This window comes from Sinohyriopsis cumingii, chromosome 10, assembly GCF_028554795.1.
Source record: "Sinohyriopsis cumingii isolate HCF-2022 chromosome 10, ASM2855479v2, whole genome shotgun sequence".
Lineage (NCBI taxonomy): Eukaryota > Metazoa > Mollusca > Bivalvia > Unionida > Unionidae > Sinohyriopsis > Sinohyriopsis cumingii.
The window spans coordinates 13,246,570-13,260,172 of record NC_142970.1 but is presented as its reverse complement, the minus strand read 5'-3'; the positions used below and the strand labels follow the sequence as shown (position 1 = coordinate 13,260,172).

The 13,603-nt window shown below is 38.1% G+C and overlaps 1 protein-coding gene across 1 annotated transcript in view; it reads right to left on the bottom strand.

Annotated features, from left to right (window-relative positions):
• The window catches only part of LOC149789619 (salivary peroxidase/catechol oxidase-like), a 65,986-nt gene that overhangs the window by 6,554 nt on the left and 45,829 nt on the right, over positions 1 to 13,603 (bottom strand). Inside the window, exons 10-11 of the mRNA XM_089971647.1 lie at positions 12,493 to 12,802; positions 2,803 to 2,979 (exon numbers count right to left, since the gene is read on the bottom strand). Coding sequence (XP_089827773.1) covers positions 2,803 to 2,979; positions 12,493 to 12,802 — 487 coding nt within the window. The remainder of the gene's footprint in view (positions 1 to 2,802; positions 2,980 to 12,492; positions 12,803 to 13,603) is intronic.

The following is a 13,603-nucleotide window of genomic DNA, read 5'->3' as shown; positions in this document are numbered from 1 at the left end:
CTTAAAAAATGACTATTTGGTAATAGATACACATTTTAAAAAATGATGCCATTAGAATAAAGTACATTTTTAAAAGTTTTTAAAACTTCGCCAAGTAAACGAAAATGAAGATTCATTTACTGAATCGACACAAGAGCGAGTACGGCTTAGAAAACATGACCACTACGGTTTGAGACTTTGGTGCATTTTTCTGTTTGTTGTTCAGCCCCAGAGCCGCCATTTTTTTCAGATATTTCACCATTCTTTCGACCCGAGTTTGGAAGGAAGGAAATGATTTGTTCAAAAAGCTATTCGACATAACCTTACCTTGATATAATCTAGATGTTAGGTTTAGACGACGTTCACTTATTCAGTTTAGAATTAAGAGGTGCCACTCCTTTATTCAACCAGCGAAGTCGTTTGTAATTCCGTTAATTTTCGGGAGTGCTACAAAAGTAGTGATGCGATACATTCGACATTTTCCGTTAGTGACTAATCTAATAGCAACATTTGCACGCGAGACAAACTGATTCGAGATGGAATGAAGAGTGACAGGCCCACATTTTTTTAAACGGCTGTGAGAAAAGCGTACGTTAGATAATAAGACTTGGGTGAATATTAGTGATCAGCTGGCGCAATGGAATATACACTGAATGGGCGAACTTTGGTTGAAGTCAATCCTCAGTAGTTGTTGTTCTAGGGTTTAACGCCATTTTTCAGCACAAGATAGGCTATACATGCCGGCCAGTATAACTGGTGGAGGAAGAACCTTGGAAAACCCAGGGAAGAACCACCGACCCACGAGAAGCTACTGGCAGGCTTTCCCACGTACCCACGCTAGCCGAGCCTTGGACTCGAACCCTAGAAGACAGGTGAGATGGCAGTGATCAGGAACGGTGAGTGCTTTAGACCACTCGGCCACTCAGAGCCCCCAGTCCGACAGCGTGGTGTTAGCTCCTTACGTTTACGGGGATGACGTCATCAAATATTGTGTGCCAGCTTTCGAATGATCACATTAATGATCCACTGTAGCGCTTGAATACTTTAATGTGCGAAAATAGGCTAGAGACATACCCAGCAATTGCGGATGTACACATTAATTGTTACCATACGTTACGGAAATGTAAAAATAATATACGTCATTTGTGCCTTTAAAGAAAGAAAAAACTCTAGGCCGAGTGCTGCATCATCATATCAGACGCACAATGAGAATAGCGTATCACATAAGGATCACCTAAGGTATCCGATAATAGCGTGGTGTTTGAGTTTCATGTTTACAACGGTGACGTCAAATCTGGAATTTCAACTTTCAATAAATCGTTTGACCTACGGACATCGCCAATGAACATCGGATTAATTCTTACACAAGTGAAAAATGGCAGTTTTCTCAGTTCGAAGGAGAACATACATAGCTCATAATGTGATGAAACGTCGATATTATATGGTTTTAATGGTACCCAACGATGTTTAGGACCAATATGTTTTAAGATTCATTATTATTCAGATGATTTGGCATATAGGATTTTTGCACGTAACGGTAGCATTTGGTCTTTAAACTAACAAAACAATTATAATAGCCATTTTGTTTTGTAACAAATATTTAAATACGTTTTTATCAATTGTTAGTATGTAATCTAGGTTCTACTAGTAGCCTATTTATAGTTTCTGCTGACCGCTCCGTAGCCTAGTAGTTAGAGCGTCCGCCTCGGATACGGGAGGTCGCGGGTTCGATCCCCGACTGAGTCATACCAAAGACAAAAAAATGGTACTAACAGCTGCCTCGCTTGGCGCTCAGCATAAAGAGGTTAAGTGTTAGGACTGGTCAGCCTGGTGTCAGGATAATGTGACTGGGTGGGACATAATACATGCCTGCGGCATAATGCCCAGATCTGGACATCAATATAAATTGCCACACTGCAGACATCGTAGGGATATAACTGGAAAATTGTTAAAGCTATGTTAAGAATCCACATCACACTCTGCTGTGCTCATTTTCACTCGAATAGCTACAATTCGTGACGTAAAGACTAAAGTGCATGGACATGAACACTCTAGCTTGCAAATCGGTTTCTAATTTACTTCCTCCCAACCTCACGAAATTTCTAGAGCTATTATATAACACTCAATTTCCAAATTTCTTCTGACTGATAGAGGAAGACGACCGTCCTAATTATACGTGTGGAAATTGAATATCGACAAACACTCGAGCATATACGACTTTGATACACATTACACGATTCAATCTTTCCCCGACTTAATTGCCTTTCTGTCCACCAATCTGATTAAAATCAGATCTCCGCCGTCCTGCGTGAAGATCTGACGACGACCGCTTAGGGGTCATGTTCTGGTGACCTTTGAATTATCAAATGGAAATGCAGCTTTCAAATATCTGAAAGTCAATCAAAGCGTTCGGTACACATGCATGTTCTTCATCCACACAGCTCAGTTTCCAAACGCGAAGGTGTTCGACTTCATCTGATTGGCTAATAAAATCAGTGATAATGGTAATAACATAGGTTGCCAGAACATGACCCCTAAGCGATCGGTGTCGGATCTTCATGTATAACAGTGGAGATCTAATTTTAATAAGACTTTTCTCTCCACATACCTGTCATCATCTCGGTGCTTTGCAAAAAGGAAAGATTAACAATTACATTTACCCGTTTCAAGATGCTATTTTGTTTTATTAGCGTTATTTAGGTTAACTTACTCTGCCAGCATGTTTATGTGGTGACAAGCTCTTTGTCAGGATCAAACGTTTCGCAATCCTCAAGACCGATATAATAAAATGGACAAAAACGAAAAGAACTCATGGATTTTTACCTGTCCATCTCTGGCCCAGAAAATAAAAACAGCCATCTTAGTAGGTACTCTGCAGCGGTCTTGTTGTGGAGAAAAAGAAGATGCGGGTTGTCAAAGTTAGGCACAAGACTGAAAAACTCATCTGGTTTGTCCGGAATTGATAAGACCTGATCTGGTGGGATCAAGGAATGACCAAACCTACAGATAATGAGAACATTCAATAGATGTGAATACTATATCACTAGGGGCAAGGAGTATGCGTAATAGATCGAATTATGGTTTGCAAATTGAACAAAGGAGCACAAACATTGGAAACGTCATGACAATGACTATGAATATTAATTATTTTTCATAATACGTCACAAGTTGTGTGTCCGTCTTGAATTTGTTCAGCTTTCGGCTAATACATATATGACATGCTTCCAACACTCGTCATGCAAGTACAAATAATTATGAACAACCTGGGGTGTATTTGCTATACAAAAATATGCATCGGATGCAAGTCGACGAAGAAATTTACAGAAAAATCATTTCGTTCACGGGAAATGTCTCTGCAAAATTAGAAAACAAATATATTGGGACACATCGGCTATTTCTACGATTGGACTGAATGTAGCACTGGCTGCAAACATAGTTCGATCATTCAGAACTTCTTCGTCCATCCTTTTTTTCATAGATAACCGAGTTGGTCCAAATGGCAGCTACCGACATACATTCGAGGTATGATGCACCTTAAAGCTGCTAATGGTACACACGTTTAAAACGATACGAGAAATAGGGTTCTTATTCCAACAGTCGCATCTTTAATACACGCTTACTCAAGGGTTACGTATGATGGCACACATGGGATTTGTCAAAGCCAGCTTTTCTCGAAAATAATAAAAGATTTATCTTTCTTACGTGATAACACTGCACAAGACAGTCCAAAAAAATCTATTATAATCGTGAACAGTTGTATCACACGTGTTGCTGAAGTATTACATTTCATTTATTTGTATTGTCGCAAGCGATTTCAAATATTGTTTTTCAAAAAGCGAACGTTCAGTCCGTGAACGTGCCATTGTTCGGTGCGAGAACAATAGCGAGTGGTATAGTGATCATGGCAAAAAGAGGGATACACCCGATCTTTTGTCTGCGTCAAATCTTGGCATTTTATTAATGGGCATGCTATTTGGGCGCACTTAAAACTCATTCTTGCATATGTCAACGATAGCTAGCTAGCTAGCTAGCTCTCTCTCTCTCTCATAATGCCAAACCAATATAGCTTTAAATCCAATTAAATTGAGTTTTCTTAACATTACGAGTTTCGGAAATGAAAAGAACTCTCTAATCAAAAGAGTCCGCTTGCAATGTTGGAAGACGGCTTATAAATTGTACTTGATCACAAGAATGCACGAAAAGTGTTGTCGATTTTTTCAGATATTGTGAAACTTACAACAACGAAACGGGCTGAAAACAGGATTTCTTTCTTATCTTTGTTAGCACTTTGTGAGAATATTTTATCTTGGAATGACTGGTTGAAGAATTGTAAATTTTGGTTGATAAAAGGAACGTCTACCAGTTTGCTTTCCTCAAGTAAATATTGTTACACTCACACGGGTATTTACTTGACCGAGCGGTTGTCAAACCCTGGCGCGATTCTTGCTAGAAGTCATAAGTTGACCCCAACTTTCCAAAGACTTCCATACAACTTCAGTTGTAAATTAGAAAGTCGGACGTGTCCATTCTATACCTAAATTTTACTCTAATTAATGCAAGACCACAGATAAAACAAACTGCGAAATATCTATCAACCGTTCATCTGCATGGCTTATCTTCAGGTTTCCGTACCGCCAACCGTTCACGCCTTAGAAAATGTACGAGTATCCCCTAACACTGGGAACTATTTTAACTCCGCCACCTTAAGCCAGTCAATGTATGCTTTCCAGGCACATTTCGCCAATATAACTGCACCACATTTGCTCCCATGGCGACATAAACGGTATCTGCCAAGTCCCTCCTTATTTATTCCCTTGTGTAATTTACCGGTTTCCTACCGTAAATACTGCCACTGCATTCGCACCACCAATGTACACCACTAGATTTTAATATGGACTATCTTACAACAGGGACATTCATTCGGTTTTGGCCGGAATTCACTACCGTGGCATCAAGGAAACTCACTAACACTCTGTGACGTCTGCTCCAAATAATTGGCTAATTATTTCGGGCTAGGAATATTTCCATTGAGCCGAATTCCAATAATCACAATTAATCACACACATCCAAGAATTCTTTAAAACGGAGCTCTATAACCAAATGCGCATACTCCATATTTATTACAATATCAATCGCAAAACCTCGTAAATGTTCCACAAAATTACAGATCTGATCAATTTCATTAGATTTATACAACAAAAGAATAGGAGAATCGTCGAAGATGAATGAGAACTAAGCCTCGCGCTAAATTACTCGTAATAAAAAAGGTCTAAAGTATTATGGATTCATTCACACAAGTTCAGTACAAAAGTTGTCTACAGCTTCAAAAAAGAAACTTGGGAACGTTTCTGCCAAGAATCAGTCATGTCGGTCGAGTCGGTTGTAACGAACGCTATGAAAGTGAGATGTTCGCTTGACATCCCTCGGTAAATAAGTCACATGTAAATGCGGTGGAGACTAGTATGGTATTTTCAAGGCTTTCTCCAACCACTGGCATAAATAGTCTCCATTGTTCCGACTGGGGTAAAATATATGATAAATGTCTTAAAATCACTAACTGGAGATCTTTTTGAAAAGAGTCTCAAAGTAAATTGTTCGTTATGAACATGTAAATTGTCATTACATGTCGTGCACTTTCAGACGAACGTTTTACTACACTCGGCCAAGACTCGGGGCTCATTTTTGCTACGCCTTCAACAGTGTTAAACAAGTTATTTTATCACCCAAATAGATACATTGACATCAGAAGTTCTTGAAGAAAAGACACTCGTGTTCTAAATTCCAGCATTATATGATTAAAAGCGGTGTATTTACCCTAGTCGATGAAAAGGATCCCTCAAAATATATTGATGCAAATATTATCCTCTAGTTAAAAACAATCATTTTAACAGTTCCAACTGATGGCAAATATAATCTTGTGACTCAACTCTTACAAGGCGACTTTTCGTCATTTTCTTTTGAACATCCCCGTTTCCGTTTGATTAAAACGATTGCAACAGTTTTGGATTACATGCGGGTATTAACTTGCGATCCTTGATACGACGGAGGTTAAAAGTATACATTTCTACACTTCGGCTCTTACCCGAATATAGTTCGGTATTTTACGGTACAGGTCATTTATTGCCGAGGCAATTGGCGTTTAGTGCGTTTCCGAAGGTCACAGCGCGGTAGCCGACGTGTGATGATCAGGTGATAACTTTAGAAAATCCACCCTTTTGGCCACGAGTCCACCACACAATCCATTGTGTCATAGTGGCTATTATTTGGAACTCTAGCTGTTCCAGATGCTAACAATATTCACGACGCATTAAACTTGCATATTATTTAGAAACGCTGTGCCGAAATGACTGAAAAGATGCCCTACTTTTCGCAAAAAAAAATTTTTTCGCGTGACAAAGAAAAACCGTCTTTCACAATCGCAAATAATTCGCTTATCCTTAAGGAATATGGCGACCGGCGGCATACGATGTCACGGAGACAGGCACTATTCTGATTGGGAGACATTGTCAGAGGATTGCTAGAGTTCACCTCAGTATAGAAGATTTGACTGGCTATCACTATGTTAATCATGAACTCGCCAAAAAGCCCGCTACAAATAGTGGCTTTGTCATCATATTTCACATTTTTTGCCCTTCTTCACCTCAATTCCTAATAAAGTTTGCTCATAAACACGTAATATTATTTATGTATCTGTTTAGGGAAGGGAGTGGACTTTATTTTAGGAACGCGACTGCAACATTTTAGTAACTTTGTCAAAAAACAAAGAATACATTCGATCTTAATGCGCTATATTCTAATCGTTATTCTTACCGAAAGGTGGAGCGAAAAAATTAAAAAGGTACAAACAATTACAAAAGACCATACTTTTTAGCCTTAACCTTTTTTTGTTGCCATCTCGTTTGATTCATTTGACTCATAAATAATGAGTGCGGAGTGGGGCAGTTCCTCATTTCCATGTCGTCCATACTGGAGACGTACAAATGGATGGAAGTGCCTTGTATTAGACATTACAAACAATTACTAAACACATACATGGCCAATACGTTTGGTTAGCGAGATGTGGCCTTCGAGATGTCATCACGTTGTTGTCCATACATGATTTTAACTATGATTTCATTTCGTGAGCTACAAAACACATTGGCAATTCCTATGTACGATTCTGTGTTTATATTTGTAACTGCTTTCCTTTGTAGAGCTACAAAATACATTGGAAATTTCAATGTACGTTTCTATATTATACTGTAGCTTAGAGCTGGGAAATGACCGTAAAAATGACCGTAAAATTCCGATTCTTTTTTCAGAAGCGACTTCACATTACTATCTTTAAACTTATATGCAGGATTTTTAATAAATGGGAAAAACCCGAGAAATTGCGATTCTCGATTTAGAATGTTGTTGTTGTTGTGGGGTTTAACGCCATTTTTCAGCACACGATAGGCTATACATGGCGGCCAGTATTAATGGTGGAGGAAGAACCCGGAAAACCCCGGAAAGAACCACCGACCCACGAGAAGCTACTGGCAAGCTTTCTCACATGCCCACATTGGCTGAATCTTAGACTCGAACCGCCCGATTTAGAATGACAATGGAGACTGACGACATTCATGAAACATTCTTGCCCCTGCATCATCTCGTCAAAGGGCGATTTCATACGACGTAGCTCAAAACGATAAGGTGTCATTAGCTATTTTGTTTCTACAATAACTCTAACCAGGCAAACACATGCAGATGAAATCCAGAATTAGGTGGGAATCTCGCGGATTTGCTGACAAAATATCTCACTCCTTTATGATGATTATGGTGGGTCACTGGGTAGAAAATCAGTAGTTTATCTAAATGAGACAATATGCTGTCAAATATTGTATTACATGATAATATCAGAATAAATGGGAATATATGACGTCTATTAGTCAAAATTCTACGATTCAAGGGGTCAGTCAATCCACTTTCACAAAACACCCCCCACAAAAAAATCAATTTTTACCTCCCTTCTCAGTCTCATCTTGAAAAACTGAGTAAAAAGCGCCGCAACAATCAAATTCACAGACTGACAAACCTTTCTAGCGCCATAGATGCAGAGCTCTGTTGTCTCAGTGCACCGAGTGACATCGGTGCGTTATGCCGTCTTATTCTTCGTTAAAAAGCGATTTTATATATATATATATATATATATATATATATATATATATATATATATATATATATACATATACACAAATATACACACACATACATATATACACACATACACAAATATATACACACACAAATATATACACACACATCTACACATACACACATCTACACATCTACACACACATCTATACACACATCTATACACACATCTATACACACATCTACACATCTATACACACATCTACACATCTATACACACATCTATACATACATCTACACATCAATACACACATCTATACATACAGCTACACATCTATACACACATCTATACATACATCTAGACATCTATACACACATCTATACATACAGCTACACATCTATACACACATCTATACATACATCTACACATCAATACACACATCTATACATACAGCTACACATCTATACACACATCTATACATACAGCTACACATCTATACATACATCTACACATCTATACACATATCTACATACATCTATTCAATTTGGCGACATTTCATAATTGAGAATCAATAATTTTAAAAAGGCAAAGGCTCGCAAACATCACAAAAAAGAAATCCATATATTGTATTTTTCACATGTCGACAATGAATATAAAGTACGATGTGGCGATGCATTGGCACAAAGCCAACATCAATCTCTACATGTAAGTATACTACTATTACTAATACTACTACTACTAATACTACTACTACTACTACTAATAATAATAACTGAAGCAGTGGGGTTACTCTGCACCCAGATACGATAGACACCGCTCCGCATAAATGTTCTACAAACGAGTGATTTGTCTTCAAGGACGCGTGTTGAATTTTAACAGTGTGTTTATCGATTTTATCCATCTGGTTAATATTACCTAGTCCGCGTCAAGAATTACGACAAAAATGAGCACAACATTTCTCTTTTTCAGGACAATTACTTTTTAAATATCTGCTGATTCTGAACGTTTCTTCTTCTGTATTGCTTACTTCATTTAATATTTTGTAATGGTTCGGTTCTTTAACAAGTGCTATAATTCGAATCCTATACAAATCAGGTCGAGGCCTTTCTGGCTTCCCGTCTATCCTTCCAAAAACTATAGATTCTTGAGGGGTTTCCCAAGTTCTGAGGAGAGTAATAGGCGGAAATTATCTCTTGAGTATTTTACAGGTTATGTTTGGCAAACAGCACCAAGACAGATACAAACGCAAAGACAGGGATTGCTTTCTTGACAGTAAGAATTTTGATAATTGCAGCGATTTCTACTAGCATGTTAAGGATTGAGAATGAATGTATTTTAATTTTAATTTTATGCTATTAGAATTAATGTGCAAGTCGCCCGATTGGCAAATCTAGTCCTTTAACCACATTGACAACCCTGTAAATATGTTCACTAATTTATGTTTGCATTGCACTGAACACTGCATCTCCTATTTTGTTTCCCTTGAATATAGTGAGAATGCCTTGTATATAGAGGATCGACTGCGATAATATTTGCTCTTCACTATTTTACAAGTAACTGAATCGGATGAGCGTGACCAATTAATATACTGGTTTAGAAGGGAAAAAAAAAAAACAAACGTACCTCCACCCCGACCCCCAACAAAAACCCCAAACAAAACAAATGTATGGTATTTAGTGATTATTGAAGAAAATTTTACATCTTTCGGTTAACAACAATAATTTGAACATTACGAGCATAGATATACAAGACTGAATATAGTGGCTGTTTTTGACAAAGGTAATGCAATGTTGCTGTTGCATTCCTGGAATAAAGCCAAACAAAAATGAATTTTCAAAGTACCTTCCAAAAATATTCTAAATATAGCATACAACCTAGGAATTTCAAATGTTTCATATTTCCTCTCATTTTGGGTCTCTCTAACGCCAAAAGCGCGTCATGTCAAGCAAACGCTCAGGAAACGTTTTACGACTTTTAACCTTGCTTTTGACTATGACTTGTGACCTCGCTTTTAATAACAATGTAGATGGATGTTGCATAGACGACATGATTAATGAATTTATGTCTAGCTAATGTCAAAGTTGGCCGCAATTTCAGATTTTCATCAGGGTTTAGAGGGACGTCATCGTAATGTTAAATTCTATATTCGACCAATGTCATGTCCGTTGCGATAATGCCCCAAACCCCATTACCATTCCATGCTAAATTTATACTAATATCCAGCACGTTCCATTAGATTGTTATTCATACCGTCCTACACTCAATGTTCAATTTCCTTAGGACTATGTCGTGCCGATAGTACTACAAAAAAAAAAAAAAAAAAAAAAAAAATTGTCCCTGTTGTGGGAATAATGCCGATATATTCCACGCTGTGTAACATTATGTGACAACCAAGAAAATACCTCGGCTAAAATACCTCCCACTGGACGAGTTTTGAGATGAGTATATAGTATACACGGTCAATTGTAAGATCGGGAATCGGTGGAAATTTAAAGATCGATGATTGGTGAAGCAAAACCGATTAACCATCAATTTTAATCAGATTGTATTTCTAAGACTTTTTAATGGACAGTGTTATTTATACACACTTGGTAGTTTTTAAATCGTCATCGTCAACAGTCGAACGGTTTGATGCCTGATGTTCGTCCTCTGTAGTTGTCGACGTAAACGTTCTACTGGGTAACCGTGATTTCTGATGATTTCGACAATAAGAAACTGTTAAAAAGCGAAAACTATTTATATTCGATTATGAAATATAATCGAACGCCTGCTTGTTGGGTATTTCCGACCAGTCTTCGAATGTTTTATTTAATTGTCACGCAACTATGTGACTGACATGTCGGACACGTCAAAGGTGACTGACATATCGGAAAAGTCTGATAGCTATCTTTATCCGAACATATCATTTCGGAACGAGGCGGACGGTTTGCTGATGGCCGGTTAACCGGGTTATTGGTTTGGTTGATTTTATTTCTGTTCAGCCTCAACGCTATTACTTGAAAATACAGACAACGTTGTTTATAACGAAATTGGATATAACGAAATATCGGATAACGTGAAATACATTCACAATTTTGCACATTTCTGTTTTAAAAAAATTTGGTTATAACACTATTTTAGGGGTACATTAGACTTGTTTCATCTCCGGTTGTACTGTTGTTGTTGTGGAGTTTAACGCCATTTTTCAGCACACGATAGGCTATACATGGCGGCCAGTATTATTGGTGGAGGAAGAACCCGGGAAGACCCGAAAAGAACCACCGACCCACGAGAAGCTACTGGCAAGCTTTCTCACATACCCACATTGGCTGAATCCGAGACTCGAACCGGCGCAGACAGAGGTGAGATGGCAGTGATCCGTAACGGAGAGCGCTTTAGACCACTCGGCCACTCGGGGCCCCCCGGTTGTACTGTACATATTTTCTGAGGAATTAAAGGAAAGTCACTAGCGTGCGACCAGTTCAAATGTTTGGTACTAGTTCCATTATTGCAAATTGATATATCTCAAGTTCACTTTATACAGATCGGAGGATCGACTGCTTTGAAATATTGGTTTCCTAAACCGGGTTCTTATACCAAATTATTAGTAACACGATAATTTCACTGTTGTTGCATATAATAATAATAATAATAATAATAATAATAATAATAATAATAATAATAATAATAATAATGATAATAATATAATAATATAATAATAATAGTAATAATAATAAATAGCTCACTGATGAATATGTATATGAAAATATGCATAGAAATAACAGTGAATCTGAAAATATAACATTTTCAAAACGCTGTGTGCGTCACACTTCATCTCGTAAAGTGACTGAAGCTTTTACAGCATAATATTTTTGTCTGAATGGACGTAGAGATTCGTTAGACTAGTGTGTTCTTCGACAACTTTTACAGAACATCTGTACCGGCAGATGAAAGCATTCGGATTACTTTGACCCTATCCACATTTCTGTTTGAAATCTAATGATCCGTAATGTCCGTACTATTTGAAATTACACTGACAACATCGGGAAAGTGATTGTTATATCAAATTTTCATTAATTCCTCAACCACCCCAACAAGGAATGGACACTATTTTTTAGATATTTTCATCGTTGCAACTGAAGCTATACTGATAACTGCCAAGTAAATCACCTGTTCATGTGAACAAATTCTGAAATCTGATTGGTTAGTAATACCAGGGACGACGACCATGATACAATTCTAGATATCTCGTTATCATGTTGTGGTTTAATATTCTACCTGACGGTTGTGGCATCTTTCTGTCGTTTTAGAAATGCTGTAGTCAATTTGTTTACTCTACCGTGATAGCTATTCCTAATTCCTTGGCAGTTGTGGTATCCAAGGTGTAGGAAATGCTGTAGGCAAATGTGTTACTCTACCTGAAAGCTATTCCCAATTCGTTGGAGGTTGTGGCATCCAAGGTGCTGTCGTAGGAAGTGCTGTAGCCAAATTTGTTGCTCCTCAGGTTGTACTTTTTCAACGCACGCGTCGACATGAAAGATGGCAAGAACTCGTTGTATACAACATGTTGGTACATCGCCACGTTTATCTTCTTTGCCTCTTGAAAAATTCTTTCTTTTGTCCAATTCGCATTTAGTTTCTCCAGGCTCTTCGCAATTTTATTGTGACGGAGAGCAAAGAGGACATGATAGGACCCAAGTGACGGATTTTCGTGTACCCTTGCATCGCCTGTAGAATGTGAAAGAATACAAAATAAATAAATATGCACAGTAATAGATGAATATTTGGGTGAAAAGGAGAGGAAAACGAAAAGGACTGAAAACAAAGAAAGGAGAAGTAGGAGCAACGTTATGATAGAAGATTGGAGAGAAAGGGAGAGGGAAAACAATGATAACAGAAGTGAAGAGAATACTAAAGGAGAAGAATACATTACAACAGGGGTGAGGGGAAGAATGCATTTTAATTGAAACAGAACGAGAGGAACAACAAAGTAAAACAAAGGCGACTGGGGCCAGAAGAGAATAAATAGGAAAAAAGTCCGGGGTGAAGGGCGAAAAATAAATAGTGGCCAAGTCGATTCGGTCTGTGTGTGTGTGTGTATACATGATTTTGATTAATAACGTAACTTATTACTTTTTCAGCCATATTGCTACGATGTATGCAGTGTGACAGTTTGTCGTGATGTCTAGGCACCAGGGCAACATGCCAAAGACATTATCCTGACACCAGGCCGATCGGCCGTAGCACTAGCTTCTCAATGCTGAGCGCTTAGCGAGGTATGGGTTAGTACCATTTTTTTTTTTGTCTTTGATACGACTCGTCCGGAGTTCAAAGCCGCGACCTCTCGCATCCGAGGCGACGGCTCTACTAGATCACCACGCGATCTGTTCTGAACCAAAAAGGCATATATCGTGGCTGAATCTGCCTAAATCTATCACTTTACCAACTGGATACAATATTTTAAGATGGCAACCTACACTGCGGTAATATTGACAAACACATTGTACACACAGGTGCTGCAGTGAAATA